Source organism: Vespula vulgaris, chromosome 10 (genome assembly GCF_905475345.1).
Source record: "Vespula vulgaris chromosome 10, iyVesVulg1.1, whole genome shotgun sequence".
NCBI classification, from domain to species: domain Eukaryota; kingdom Metazoa; phylum Arthropoda; class Insecta; order Hymenoptera; family Vespidae; genus Vespula; species Vespula vulgaris.
The window spans coordinates 8,147,501-8,162,500 of record NC_066595.1 but is presented as its reverse complement, the minus strand read 5'-3'; the positions used below and the strand labels follow the sequence as shown (position 1 = coordinate 8,162,500).

Genomic DNA, 15,000 nt, shown 5'->3' with positions numbered 1-15,000 from the left:
GAACAGAATAGAATACGATATTTATTTATGTTCACAAGTGTACAAATACGATATAAACCAAAGCCACATAAAATAGAAAATGGTAGATAAATATTACTACCTATATATCTATCTATATATAAAAAAAGAACGATGAAGAAAGATAGAAAAATTTCGTGGAAAATGTTACGTGAGAATCAAAAAAAAAAAAAAAAGAAAAGAAGAAAGAAAAAGAAGATAAGAAAAGAAAATAATGATAGCTGATTCGTCGAACAACGAATAGCAAAATTCAAAGAAGCGTAGATCCGCTTGAACGTGAGCGTCGTTGCTAAAACCGACTAGCTTTGCTTCTCTATACACGAAGCATGCGTGCACTTTAAAAAGTACTTAAACGAGAGTACTAGGTGTTCACATATATTCGTCGTACGTACATGCATGCATATATACATATCTACCTACGTATATACGTATGTACTTACATACATACATATTTACGTAGATACGTAGAGGATGATCGGACGCTTCACTACCAATTCGAAAATAAATCGGCGACAGCTGTTGCGTTCGCGTTTTGCGTTGGCCCGTTAGCGTCGGCATAAGTCCGGATGAAACTACAACGTCAACCCTGAGAATTAAACTCGCTTTTTTGCACTTATAATTTTTTTCGATCTGTCGTCGTCTTTTAAAGATCATGTTTGAAGAAGATGCCTCAAGAAGATACGTATCAACGATTAATCTATTATTAATCGTTTGCATTTAGAAACGTTTATATATATGTATATATATATATATATATATATATATATATATATATGCGAATAAGATCTTTTTAATATTATTCATCCTTTTAATTTTAATTTCGTTGTTTTATTTTATCTCATTTATTCTTCTGATTTTATTTTATTTCATCGTCGTTGAATTTGTTGATATCAATTTTTGTTTTATTGATCAGGAGACTCCTGTATGAGGATATTATCAACCCCTTGTATAGAACAATGAATACGAAAAATATAATATAATGATTTGTCGAATTTTACAGTACACGGTTTCAAAATTATATTGGACTAGGATTCGATCGATTATGGTTGTCACAATTTTTGTAATTGTTTTCTTCTTGTTTTTATTATTATCATAATTATTTTATAACGATATTAGTTCTAAGTTTTTTGGTATATATATTTTATATATTAACTTAGAATATAGATATATATATATAATATAAGTAAATAAAATAATTAATAAATATATATATTTAACAATACTAATAACAATATAATATATATATATATATATAATAATATAACTATATATCTGTGCATTAATACAACTATAAATATTAACTACTAATATTGTCATTTAATTATAATACAAATCTTTCTTTGTCAATCGAATCTTGAAACTAATTTTATATGAAAGAGAATTATCCTTTCACGATTCGTCGTGGACATCTCATTGTCGATAAAAATCGATACTCATATCGATATCGACATCCTTCCGACGGCGAATAGTTTAAGTACAACTTTCTTTCCTTTTATTTTTTTTCCTTTTCTTCTTTCTTTCTTTCTTTCTTTCTTTCTTCTTTTTTTTCTATTTTCTGACCAGTCCTTTTCAAATTGTTGGATGAATGAAACGACGAGGAGAAGAGATATCTGAAACGAAAATAGAAACGAAAGAACGAGCCTCGATCATTCTTCCCTTCTGGACTATACTCTCCTCTTCTTCCTTCTCTGTATCTCAAGCTTCTCTGTCTCTTTTCCTCCCCTTGCCTCTCCCTCTCCCCCCGTTCTTCTTCCACTTTTTTCGCGTGGCTTTGTTTCTCTTGGATATTGCAATTGAAGCTTTCTTATATCTTCGAGATTACCTTCCATCAGTCTACATAAGAAAAAAAGTCACACGAGAATGTTCAAACGTTTTTTGATAAGTAGCTCGTAGATTAGAAAAATTTTGTGATAAAATATATATAGGTATATATGTTCGATATGTTCGATATGTCACGAAACTGGGGATTTAAATTGTACCAGTTAAAGAAATTACTCGAGAAAGTATATATTTTTTGAACTTATTTTACTATTAATGTAAAAGTATAATTTTACTTATTATATTTTATCATTAATGTTCAATATTGATTTTTATGTCGTTAACACTTAAATTATCATTGTTAAAATTCCACACGCATACATACATAGACTTACAAAAACATATGCCTGGATTTTCTTTGAAAATTAACAAAATTTGTATTGAGACTGATAATACTAACTTTGTTGATATTTATTTGATCTATCAATAATGATGTTATCATAAAACTTGATCAGTTCTCTTATATACATTTGACATAAACGTAACGAATAGTTAGCTTATATTGTGACATTTGATAGTAGTGGTTTAGGATTAAATAAGAAATGATCAAATCTATTCTTCTTTTTTCATTTCTGCAACAACAACATATTAGATTGAGTAGCAACATTGATAACATTAATTCAAGACGTTGACATATATGTACATATTTCTTTTTTCTAAGTATTGATCGATTCAATTCATAATTTTTAGATATGTACGCAAACAAATTATATATATATATATACACGTTGAATTTGTTTATATACATATATATAAACAAATTTAACATATATATATATATATAAAGATTGTAAATTAAATTAATTAATTCTTAGAAATGGAAATAGGAAAAACTAATTCGGCAATTCATTTATCAGAAAATCATCAGTGTTTCTTATTCAGACTCGATAAGTTAAAGATAGTGAGTAAACTCGTAAGTTTCTTCGATCGTATAAATCTTACAGAGTACTACGTTTTTATTATGCTTTTCCTTCGGTACAACATTCACGTACGAGTCGTTCGATCGTCCTTTCCCTACCTCATCCATTTTCTTTCTCTCTCTCTTTCTCTATCTCTATCTGTATCTCTATCTCTCTCATTCTTTTTTTCTTGTTCTTGAATCTAGCCTTCCCAGGCTCTCGCAGAAAGTAATTGAATTCGTCTCACCTTGAGCCAACCTAGAATGGAGCTACGTCGAATTAACGAAATTGAACGTATTCAAGAACGATCGGTTGTGAGAGAGCTATTCACAAAATCTTCATTCGTTTTACTGTTAAACGATTTTTAGATTTACAAGTACATGTGTGTATTTACAATAATTATCTCTTGATATTAGTTTTCACGATCTAGTGATTGGAATAATCTCTATGAGAATTTTATTTAAAAATTTTCCAAGCAGCAATACATTCGTTCAAAACAATTTATCTATTGAATCTTATAATACACACATATGTGTGTGTGTGTGTGTGCGTGCGTGTAAAATTGTATGGGTTGTATAAATATGTTTCTTTTATTTATTAATACATTTATATTATATATAATTTATATATGATCGGGACAACCTGCATAAGAATCTTATGTATAAATTTTCCGAACAATGATATAAATGTTCGAAACATTACATATCGAGTTTTAAAGAAGATGTATGTACCTTGATATATTTAAAAATGCATAATAAATATAACTAAATTTGAATAATGCGATGATTCTTCATAATATCTACAAATTTTTTGAATACGAATAACAATGAACACGCTCGAAACATCATACGTCGAATTACAACGATAATTATTAAAAATGATTCTATATAAACATCGACCAGCAAACATTGATAAAAATCAATTTTTATAATATAGTAACTCGATAAGAGATTTAAAACATCGCATATTTATATAAAAAAATTTTGCATATTCATATAAATATTAAGAAAAAAAAAGTATATTCAAATATATATTTGTCGAAATTAATTTTTAGACTGTTATTGAGCTCCTATTTACAACATATATCTAAAACAACAATAATAGTAACAACAACAACAACAATAACAACAGCAGACAACAGCAACAAGAGAAAACAACACAGTAGGAACATTACGCGTATCGAGTGGGACTCGACATAGGATTAAGGAGAGGAAACGAAAACAAAAACAAACAAAGAATAAAGAAAAACCCCTAAAAAAGAATGTATCGCGAGCGTAAGTCGAAAGGATTTTCACTTAGTAAGAAAAGGCGGTTCGCGAAGGAGGTAAACTGCCGCGCCTAGGTGTACGCACGTCACGGTTTAACGTGGCCGATACGTTCGTGGTAACTCTTCACACTTGGCATACTTGATCGGGTTTATGCTCGCTCGGTCTCGCTCCCACGTGCTCGGCCTCGCGCGAGGTTCGCGTTCACTTGGAGTTTACTCTCCCTCCCACCCTTCCCTCCCACTTACCGTTCAGAGGGCCTAGGAAGAGCGGGATAGATGCACCGATGCATTCCGCGCACTTTGCAAACGCATTTCTCAGGGACGTTATATGCATCCGCCAATGCACTTGCTATTCCACGCGTGCCAACGGCCACACGCGTGCGTTGCATTTTCTTTCGGCTCGAAGAGTCCAGCAGCTTCTTCTTCTTCTTCTTCTTCTTTTTCCTCTTTTTTTCTTTTCATTTTTTTTCTTTTCTTTTTTTTTCTTGTTTTTTTTTTCTCTTTTTTTGTCTCTTTTTCTCTCTTTTTCCCTCTTCTTTTTCTTTCTTTTTATTCGTTGTTCCCGTCGTTGCTATTGCTCTTGTCCTGATCCACGTTCTCGCACTACTGCTACGTCAGGGGTTCTTAACCGCACCGAAAACGGTACACGATTGCGAAAGTTATATCGATTTTGAAAAGAATCAATGTCACGTGACTATGAGTTGAAAGTTATTTAGGCACCTACTTATTCACAGCTATTCGGTTGTGACATAATTTTTTGTTACATATGTTAACAGCTTGTAGATCATTGTTATCTATAGATTGTTTCTATCTAATGCATGATTTATTTTTTTAGATAAATTCGTAGGTACAGGAAAATAGTATTATATATCATTATCGTAACTAAATGAGAAATTACAGTTTTTTTTTTAGTATAATATGTTATAATCTTACAATAATATATATGTATAAAAAAAATATATATATATACGTATTATGTTTAATAGTTATCCTATATGTGTATAAGTGTTTATTTTTCAATGAATAAGTACATTATAGACATATGATAGAAATTGTGTATTAATTGACTATTTATTGAGTTAACATTTTTAAACATTTGATCAGTGTTTTAAATAAATGGTCAGTACTTATAATATAATATCAGTACGTAGTATAAGTGACCAACCCTAACCCAATCTTAACACTTAATTATTTATACTAATCAAAATATTAATATATACTGACTATTTATTTTATAAAATACATAATTAATAAAATACATTAATTGATAAAAATATTGTCAAATAAATAGAAATGGTAATATCTAATATATGACTTTTATCGTTATTAACTTAATAAACCTATATAATTTTGTAAACATTAGTACTGTTCAATTAATCGTCCATTAACATCGTATAACATACATACTCACATATATTATATAAAAATTTGATTTCTTATCAATTACACAAAAAATTAATTTTTGCTTTATATCAAAAAATTACTGATTATAAATATAAATTATACGTAGTATAGTGTAGTTATAAGTGTAAATTTCACACTTTATAATATCTTTTCTTATTTTTCCTTTTGAGATAGAAACACAAGAATTGAATTATACACTATTAACATTAGTAAGGGTCGATCAAGGTCTTTCTCGGAGTATATTTTGTTAACTATATCTTTTCAGAATATGCTTGAATATATAAAGTATCTCCAAAATCGTCGATAAAAAAGTTCGTCAATAAAAACTCGGTTTTCATTTAAATCGAGCTTTTTCATGTCGTGGAACGAGTAACGCCTTCGACTTATTTCCCTTTCGAATTCTCAAAAATAAAAAAGAGAAAGAGAGAAAGAGAGAGAGAGAGAGAGAGAGAGAGAGAGAGAGGGAGGAGGGAGAGGGAGGGAACGAGAGATAGAATCGTTGAGAATTAACGAAAGGTTTTCTCGAAGAGAAGTTTGCTTTGAAAGAAGTTTCAGTGGATACTTACTCTCAACCCTCTCGAACGTTAATCATCGTTTCTGGGAATAGTGGGAAGGGCGATTTACATTCTACAACGTGTTTTCCAACGGGTGCTAATCAGTTTGAGTGCCTTCTCGTTCGTACCACGTTGATTAATCGAGATTCCAGTGATTCATTAGCTTGACCTCGAAAGCCAATCGGAAAAGATTGAATTCGAATAAGCACAAATTCGATACAATTTCGATAGATCTATTTGTATAAGGTCATGGCAAAGAGAAATAGATTCCATTAATAAATTTATGAATTCTTTAGCCATTATTTTTCTATGTAAATGAAATACTCTCAAAAGACTAATTGTAAGACATTCTACTTATATCTATTGCCAAATAATTATAACATTGCCAAATATATAAATATTTTGTACATCCTTAATCTTTCCCTTTCAGAACGAAAAGCTGGAGGTGAAACAGAAATGGGCCTCGCGGCTTCTGGGAAAGTTACGAAAGGATATCACGCAAGAATACAGAGAAGACTTCGTACTGAGTATTACGGGGAAGAGGCCAGCCATGTGTGTCCTCAGCAATCCTGATCAAAAGGGCAAAATGAGAAGGATCGACTGTTTGAGGCAAGCCGATAAGGTAAAATATAGAAATTATTTGAAATTATTTTTCTCTCTTCCTCTCTTTCTCTCTCTCTTTCTTTCTTACTCTTTGTCTCTCTGTCTTTCTGTTTTTCTGTCTCTCTTTATCTCTATCTATCTGTCTCTCTCTCTCTCTCTGTCTGTCTGTCTGTCTCTCTCTCTCTCTTTATTTGATATACTTTCAAAAGTATAACATTCGAATGAGAAAATCGAAGCTTCGACCGACATATCCCCCCCTGCCTCGTTGATGTCACAGGTATGGCGATTGGACCTGGTAATGGTGATTCTCTTCAAAGCAATTCCGTTGGAGTCGACGGACGGGGAACGGCTTGAGAAGACCGCGGAATGCGCTCAGCCGGGCCTCTGCGTCAACCCCTATCACATCAACGTCTCCGTCCGGGAACTCGATCTCTACCTCGCCAATTTTATCACCAGTCACGGTAAGAGATCGTCGCGAATTATTACAGAGTTCAATTAAAACGTTTTCTTGATTCATGTCCGTTTATCTATGTTTTCTGAGACAACGGAATAGGATTGATCATCTTTAAAGGTTACTTTAAAGCGTCGATGAGATAAACGAAGTTTTTAGAATTTTTCTATTATAGGATCATCAAGTTGTCCTTTTAATGCGTCGATATAATCGAGGTGTTTTATAATATGGAATTTTTTAATATTAGGATAATCAAGTTATCATCCGTAAACTATTTAAATAATCGAAGCCTTATCGTATACGTTTTTTTTTTTTTTTAACATTAGAATCGTTTAGTCGTCCTTTTCAAGCGTTCATATAATCGAGACTTTATCGTATCGAATTTAAAAAAGCAATCAGAATCGTGAAGTTGTCATCATCATCAAATCATGAATGTTTTACCATATAAAATCTTAAAAGGTTAAGATCGTCGAGCTGTCCGCCGATAAAATATTCAAATAGTCAAGGTTTCGCGATAAAATATTGTCGAATGTTATGGTCTGAGATAAACACTTTAAAGTAAATCGAGGAGATAAGATTGAACGTAAAATGTTCAACGTAAAAAAAGAAAAAAAAAGTGATGTTAAAATTAAAAATTTTTGATATAACGAAACATTTTCAAGATCCAACGAATGAAAGATATAATAATATATTACATATATTCTACAATTACATATAGAATAAATAGTTGTCATCTAGAAATATGTAACGTATTATCAACGAAAGCTCCTAAGCCGAGCCCAGTTCGATTTTGGCTTTCCATGCCAACGACCGCGCTACTCGCCGGTTACGTTCATTCACTCGCACATCCCTCCGTTCAAAGTGTCGGCTCTCGCTACTACTCCACTCGGCTTCGATTCAAAGTTTCTTGGAACGTCTTGCCAATTTCACAGGTCCCCCATATGACATGGCACAGCGGCGGCGAGGCCACATGGCGTGCGGTCTCAGTCAGCCTGACAATGAGAGAAAGAGAGAGAGAGAGAGAGAGAGAGAGAGTTAGAGAGAGAGAGAGGCCAACTGAGAAACGTTTTAGCGCACGCGCATGTACGCACGCAACCAACCAAGCAACCAAGCAACCAAGCAACCAAGCAACCAAGCAACCAAGCAAGCAAGCAAGCAAGCACGCACGCACGCACGAACTAACGCACGTGCTGATCTCTTCCCTTTCCTTCTTTCCTTCCTTCATTCTTCACTTTTGTTTACGAGAGAAACCACGCGTCGAATTCGCTTTATCCAGACTCGCCATAACGGGGCTCGTTTCGAGTGGGAACGTTATCATTGATGGGCTGAATCGTTTGAACGCGATCGACTCTTTTAATAAACCAAAGAAGATAATCTCTCTTATTGCTCGACGCTTGCTCTTTCGAACGTTTCAAATCGATTGGACAAATTTACAGTCGAACTTCAAATATTGTGATTGAGAAGCTATAATAAAAAGTCTTTCAACTAGTTTTTACAATCTTCGAGATCTGTTTCTCGTTAGTAATGTTTACAGTTTTCGTCGTTCTTTTATAATCAACGATTTTACGGAAACTAATATCGTTCGAATCTCTAACATATTTTGAAAATCGAGATTCGAAGAGGACACGGAGAAAGAAAGAAGGAGAAAGAAAAAGAGAGAGGGAGAGAGATAAAGAAAGAGAAACAGAGGAAGAGGAAGAGAGTGTACGAGATTCGAAGATTCTTCAAACGGGTGCCAGAAGATCACCCAGGGTCGACCGACGATCCTAAACTTTCCCTCTCGACGTTCTCTCGCATTCATTGAACTCATCGGCGCGCTTGGAAAGGCACGATTTCCTACGACTCCTGGCAGAGTAGCTACTCGAATTCTGACAAGCGAACGAACGTGCTGGTAGTAAGCGATAGTAACGTAGTACATAGACGCCAAGCAAGCAACCAACAAGCCAACCAGTAGCCACTGACCGACAGAAAGAGAATTGACTTACTCTCTTCTTCCTACGGCTTGGCAACGACGTATCTAATGTTTACAGCCGTCCAACGAAAAAATTGGCGAGGCCTATCGACACCTATAAGAGAAGGTATCCACGAAAAGAGAAAAAGAAAGAATGTTTTATCTCGTACACGATAGGATAATACGATGGAAGCGATTCTCTCTCAATCTATCTTTTTCGTTAAGGAAGAGGAGTCTTTAATATCGTAAAATCATAGACTCAATCGAAAATAGAAGAACGTTGAATATTCTTGGAACGATTAATTTTGGGTTAATAACATTGGGTAATAGGCGATCGGTAAATCAAATACAGTGATCGTGTCCGCTCGACTAACGACTAATTATAGTGAGACCGCACGTGATAATAGTTAGCAACTTCCTATAATAATAGCGTCTATTAGGTCAGTTCAGACTAAACGAAATGAATGTCTACTTTTAGCTTACTTCGTCAGCCATCTTTATATCTCTTTTCTCGTTCCCTTTTTCCCTCCCTGTCTCTTTCTCTTTTGTTAGCGTTACGTAGAAACGATCACACGGAAGGGTCAGAAGTAGTAAAGTCTTCGACTAGTCGGACCCCGTCTTCTTGGCAGCAACTAAGTTTATATTATTGTGCCACCGTGTATATTTACAGAGGGTCAGGAATTTTTATGATGTTGATCGTACGGCAGACTCTCTATGACTGCGGGCCGTTCATCACCGAGGACGGCTGTTCACCGGGAACCTCGAGGAATTCCAAAATTCTAAAATCGTTTGATATTCTTCGATTGTTATTCCATCGTATTATCTTCTCGGTATTATTTACCTTGAAAAGCTATATTACGTATCCATGTACCTATATATCGATCGTAGTTTAAAACGAAAAAAGAAAAATGACTCCGATCGATCTCATAGTTTATCAAATGATAAAAGTTGAAGCTTTAACGGCTGGCCAAGAAAAAGATGGTATAAGAACCCGTACCTAGCTAGAGTTAGCTAGAGTTAGCTAGAGTTAGCTAAGTTATTAAAGTCGTCGAGGTGCTTTCTCATTTTGTCTTTCGAAAATGGCCAAGTGAAACAGCTCGTCGAGAACGAAGATAGCGATGGTGGCGGTGGTGATGCTGCTGGTGGTGCTGGTGGTGGTGGTACTAATGCTAACGCGAAAATGCGATACGTCCGAGAAACGTGTGCTCAGGGCACCTGTCCTCTCTCACACTTTCATAAGAGATGATGATACTTACGCAACCGGCTAGGCGATATTTAGCTCTTAGGGCGAATACGCAGCAGCTTCTCTCTCTCTCTCTATTTATCTCTCTATCTATCGTTCTATCTCTCTCTCTCTATATCTCTATCTCTATCTTTATCTCTTTCTACCTCTTTTTGCACTTCGACCATCTCGCCGTTTTAGACCGACAACTTCGAGTGGAGTTACATTTTTCACGAATGAATATGTCACACGTGTCGAATGAAAAAGATTTTCTGCAAAATTGTTTTCTCTATTTTCAATCTCATATATATATATATATATATATATATATATATATATACACACACGTACGCTATCTTTCGAAAAGATTGCCGTACTTTCAGGTTAAATGAATTCATCGATTTCGATCATGATCCGAGAATGAATAAAAAGACAAGTCGGTTTCACGTGCGTCTCGATACGCTCGGTATCGTTCGAAGTATCTCTCTTTGCCAAGTTCGACGTTCGAATCTACTCGGCTCGAGTCGAGTATTGAGTTTCCCTCGAATTTACGACGCGTGCCAGACGTTTCGTCGACGAACGATCCGAGTACTTTCTTTATCCTTTTTTTCTTTCATTTTGTTTCTTTTTCTTTTTCCTTCATAAGCCGCTACAACGTACATGCAAGCTGTGTGTATGTATATCAATGTCAGACAATATCTGATTAAATTAACAATTACGTTCGTACTTGCATCATATTTTAGAGATTAATTGAAAAAAATGTAAGTTAGACGAAAATGAATATGATTTAAAACTCGTCTAATTTCATTGTTGAATTTCTTCATAGACACATTGTGAATGATTGACGAATCATGTTCATCTCGATTATTAGTTCGAGTGAATCCTTGAAATCTAAATAATTGATCGATATAATAACGAAAATATAATGAGCCAATTTTCATTTGCCAAATTGATTAACTCCGCAAAACAAAAAATAAATCAAATTCATCAAATTGTATCTATAAATTATTACATCATTTATTATTTGACGTCCATATAAATTCTCGTCTTTTGATGACGTTAAACCTAATTATCAAGGAAATTTATTTTAAATATAAAATAATGAAGAATCAAACCGAACGGTCGCGTGTTTAATAAAATTAAAAAAAAAAAAATAAGTAAGTAAATAAATTCAAAAATCGAGTTAATCGTTTTGGCTACGAATATTCTGTAAATAATATTTCTCGACATTGTCCGAAAATACAAAAAATAAAAAATAAGATAAAACAAAATGTATGTTGGGAGACAATTTCGATAGGGTCTAATCGAAAAAGGCCACTTTGGATTAAACTTTAAAATTTACGTATCGGTGGGAGGGGTGCGTTTCGCTTTAAATGCGTGCCTCCTCGTGAACGAGCCTGTGTATCCTCCTGAAATGTGCGTGCGCGAGCGTGCGAGCGAGAGTCTCTCTTTGCGAGCGAGCATGTGACCGTGCGTGCCGATGTGTGCTCGCTCTATAAATAAATAGGCGACGGACATCTTGTAGCGGGGCTCATCGTGCTTCGCTTATACACGTTGATTTTCTTTCTCGATCGACCTACCACCGAGAATACCTGAAAAGAATATTTTTACGAGTGCTCGATCATGATCGATGATCCAGTCGAGATCATCCGAGATCAATAGCTCTTCCTTTTCTTTAATCATCTCTCTACCGCTCTTTGTCTCTCTCTCTCTCTTTCTCTTTCTCTTTCTCTCTTTCTCTATCAATCTATCTATCTATTTGTCTATCTCTCTCTATCTTTTTCACAATTTTTCGTAATATTGTATTGGATTAAGTAATAAATATTATATACTTTTTTCAAGTGTATTATATAATGCAATATAAGTTTTAATCTAATATCGACTAATAGCAACTAATGAAATTTATTAATTGATATTCCAACGATGTGTCTTCATTTTACGGAAATATTTAATATCTACATATATATTTTAGTTAATGTTTATATTGTTATGTCATAACTTTATGGAAAAATTTCATCCGACTCAATCTAATTCGTTCGATTCCTCGATTCTCAAAATCGTAAAGTAATTTCCAAAAATCGATGATACATTTCGAATTTAATAAGCTAAAATTGAACAAAATCCAAAAACAACAATGTGCAAATGGATCTACACTCTCTCCCTTCCTCCTTTCTCTCTCTCTCTCGCTCTCTTAATTTTTCATAAGACAATACTGCAAAAGTAATTAGATAGCTAACAATATTGATTATGGTTAACTATAACTATAAATATAGAAAAAGTGCATTTAAAGTTACTTTTTAACGAATATTTTCTTCTTTAACGAATATATCCCTTTTTTTAGGTGAAAACGATTCTTTTTTTAGATGAAATGAAATAAAAAAAAATTTCGATCATCGAAATATATCTTTGTCCTTAATGAGAATCAAAATCTCTACGTTCGATTTTTTTGATAAGATCAAATTTGTAACACTTTTAACGATTCAGTCTGTACAACAATATAATTTTCTCCTTTCTCTCATTTTTACACTTCTCACACTTTTATATATCCTTATTTATATATTCAAAAGCCAGGAAAAGAAGGCTGACGAGTTTTCGTTAATACACACTTGCCAAAATTTACGGAACGCTGAACGGCGAGATCAAAAACATTCATTACCAATGTAACGTGCTTACATAAGAAAAAACCAAATATTATTTTTCTAAACGTTGTCAGTCTTATCTTGAAACTTTTAAAGAGAACTCAATGATTAACGCATATAAAAAGAAGGTAAAAAATGAAAAAAAAAGGGAAACCAAAAATAAAATAAAAGAAAATGATATCAATCTTGTCGTTCATTTATTTATTCGATAAAAACTGATCGAGATCTGACGTTCACGGATCATGGATTGTCAACCGTAGAGACAACAACGGTGGAGTGGAATGGTATCTATTATTATTCCAAGACGAAATGCGTCCGTCGCTCTTCGCGTAACATCGCTCGGCCGCGTGCAATCGCAACAGGACGGCTACGTGAGATTTTGCAATTGCATTCCGCGACTTTGCACGCCCTTTCTAACGTAACGAGGGAAGGAGGAATGGAGGGGGTAGGAATGATAAAGGGGAGGGGACACGGAAGAGGGGACAAGGAATAGGAAGATAGTAAAGCAAATTCGTAAACAAAAAAGAGAATCTCTCTTACTTACAATTTCGGTATAATTTCGTTTCGCGTTCGTTATTTTTGTTGGACGCATTACCGTATAAATTGTTGTCTTTGTATTATGAGAGAAAGAGAGAAAGGCATACTTTGTGATTAAATTGATTATAATCCATTAATTCTTAGAGGCGCAGAAAGCAGACGCGTGTGACTCTCGTCACCCTCGAAAACTCGAACGCACGCGTTCCGGGCTGCTCCCGTGTATTTCGGTGGTATGTTGCGTAATGAGATTTGCGTAAGGCTCGACGATATAAAACATTCGTGTGACGGTAAAGTCGTTGATGAGGAGCGAATTAGATTCGCGGGGAATATGAGGAAGGAAGGTAAAAAGGTAGAAAAGTAGGAAAGAAAGAAGGAAAGGAAAAAAGGAAAGAAAAAAGAATAGGGAAAAAGATGAAAAGGATTTTAATTAAAAAGTCCAAAGCAGATTTTACTCGTTCCAATGTTGTTTTCTTTTTCTTATTATTTACAGAGGTCCTAAATGGCATCTGCAATGCGAGCAAAGAAGAGGAGAGGCGGCGAAAAGGTATAAGATTATTTGTTCTTCAAACACATTATTGCCCGTTATTTATGTTTTTTTTTTATTTTCCCCGCCATTTTTTTTATTTTTTTACTTTTTTTGAATTATTTTCGTTGCAAACCCAATCATCTCTTACACGCATACCTTGATTCCTCGTTCATAATATAAAGCAAGCAAAGCAACTGACTGTTTTATAGCGATCCCAAAAGAGTGTACCTCGATGAGAATTACATAACGAAACATCGCCGACTGGGTTCTGTTCCCAGGTGCAGGATACCACGAACTTTATAACGGTGTCGTGTGCAATGACACGATCCTCGCGACAGGTGTCTTCAGCTCGAAGGAGCTCTGGATGCTTTCAAAAGGTACGACGAAATCTTTTTTTTTTTTTTTACACTAGCAAATATCCCGCGATTTCGTTTTATTTTGCATGAAATCGAAGAATACGTGATATTTCAATGTATATATGCATACATACATACATACATACGTATATATATATTTATATATATATATATATATATATATATATATATATTTATATACATATTGTAGATATATACGTACGAAAGACGTTTTTATCTAAAAGCTTTCTAAAGTTCGATCGACAAGTCATGCTTCACGTTCGATGCTTTCGAAAGGTAACGCACGAAAAGATATCGAAATCTTTTGAAAGCATCCTAACGTGTACGACGGATCGCGATCATTGAAATCGATCATACGTCATCATTATTCTCTTCATTTGTTAAAAAGTAAATATATGAGAGAACGAGGAAAATAGAGAAATAGAGTTCGACGCAACAAACGAGAGAAAAGGAAGTAAAGTTAGAAAAGATGTAGCAATTACGCGGAGATAATTTTTTAACCTTTGATAAATCAAATGGAACGGTCATAAAAAGAAAAAAATAAAAGATAGGAAGAAGGGGTAATATGCGCACATAGCATGAGAATGGCTCGAGCCGGACGAATGCATTTAGGGACTACTCGGTACTACTTTCGCAATTTACTGCAAATTTTAGAGCTTAGCCGACTTTAAAAAAGTGTTCCCCGGGAAAACACGAAAGAAAAAATTACGAAAAAAGGAGAGAGGAAAAGATAT

General features: G+C 34.2%; 1 protein-coding gene across 5 annotated transcripts in view; it reads left to right on the top strand.

The window, feature by feature from the left end:
- LOC127067012 (nuclear factor 1 X-type) overlaps positions 1-15,000 on the top strand; it is a 65,076-nt gene that overhangs the window by 26,718 nt on the left and 23,358 nt on the right. For 4 of the 5 annotated variants that reach the window (XM_051001446.1, XM_051001445.1, XM_051001442.1 and 1 more), the window contains 4 exons: positions 6,391-6,582; positions 6,841-7,024; positions 13,854-13,907; positions 14,168-14,266. In XM_051001446.1, the coding sequence (XP_050857403.1) occupies positions 6,391-6,582; positions 6,841-7,024; positions 13,854-13,907; positions 14,168-14,266 (529 nt within the window). The remainder of the gene's footprint in view (positions 1-6,390; positions 6,583-6,840; positions 7,025-13,853; positions 13,908-14,167; positions 14,267-15,000) is intronic. The other variant, XM_051001448.1, reaches the window with a different exon arrangement.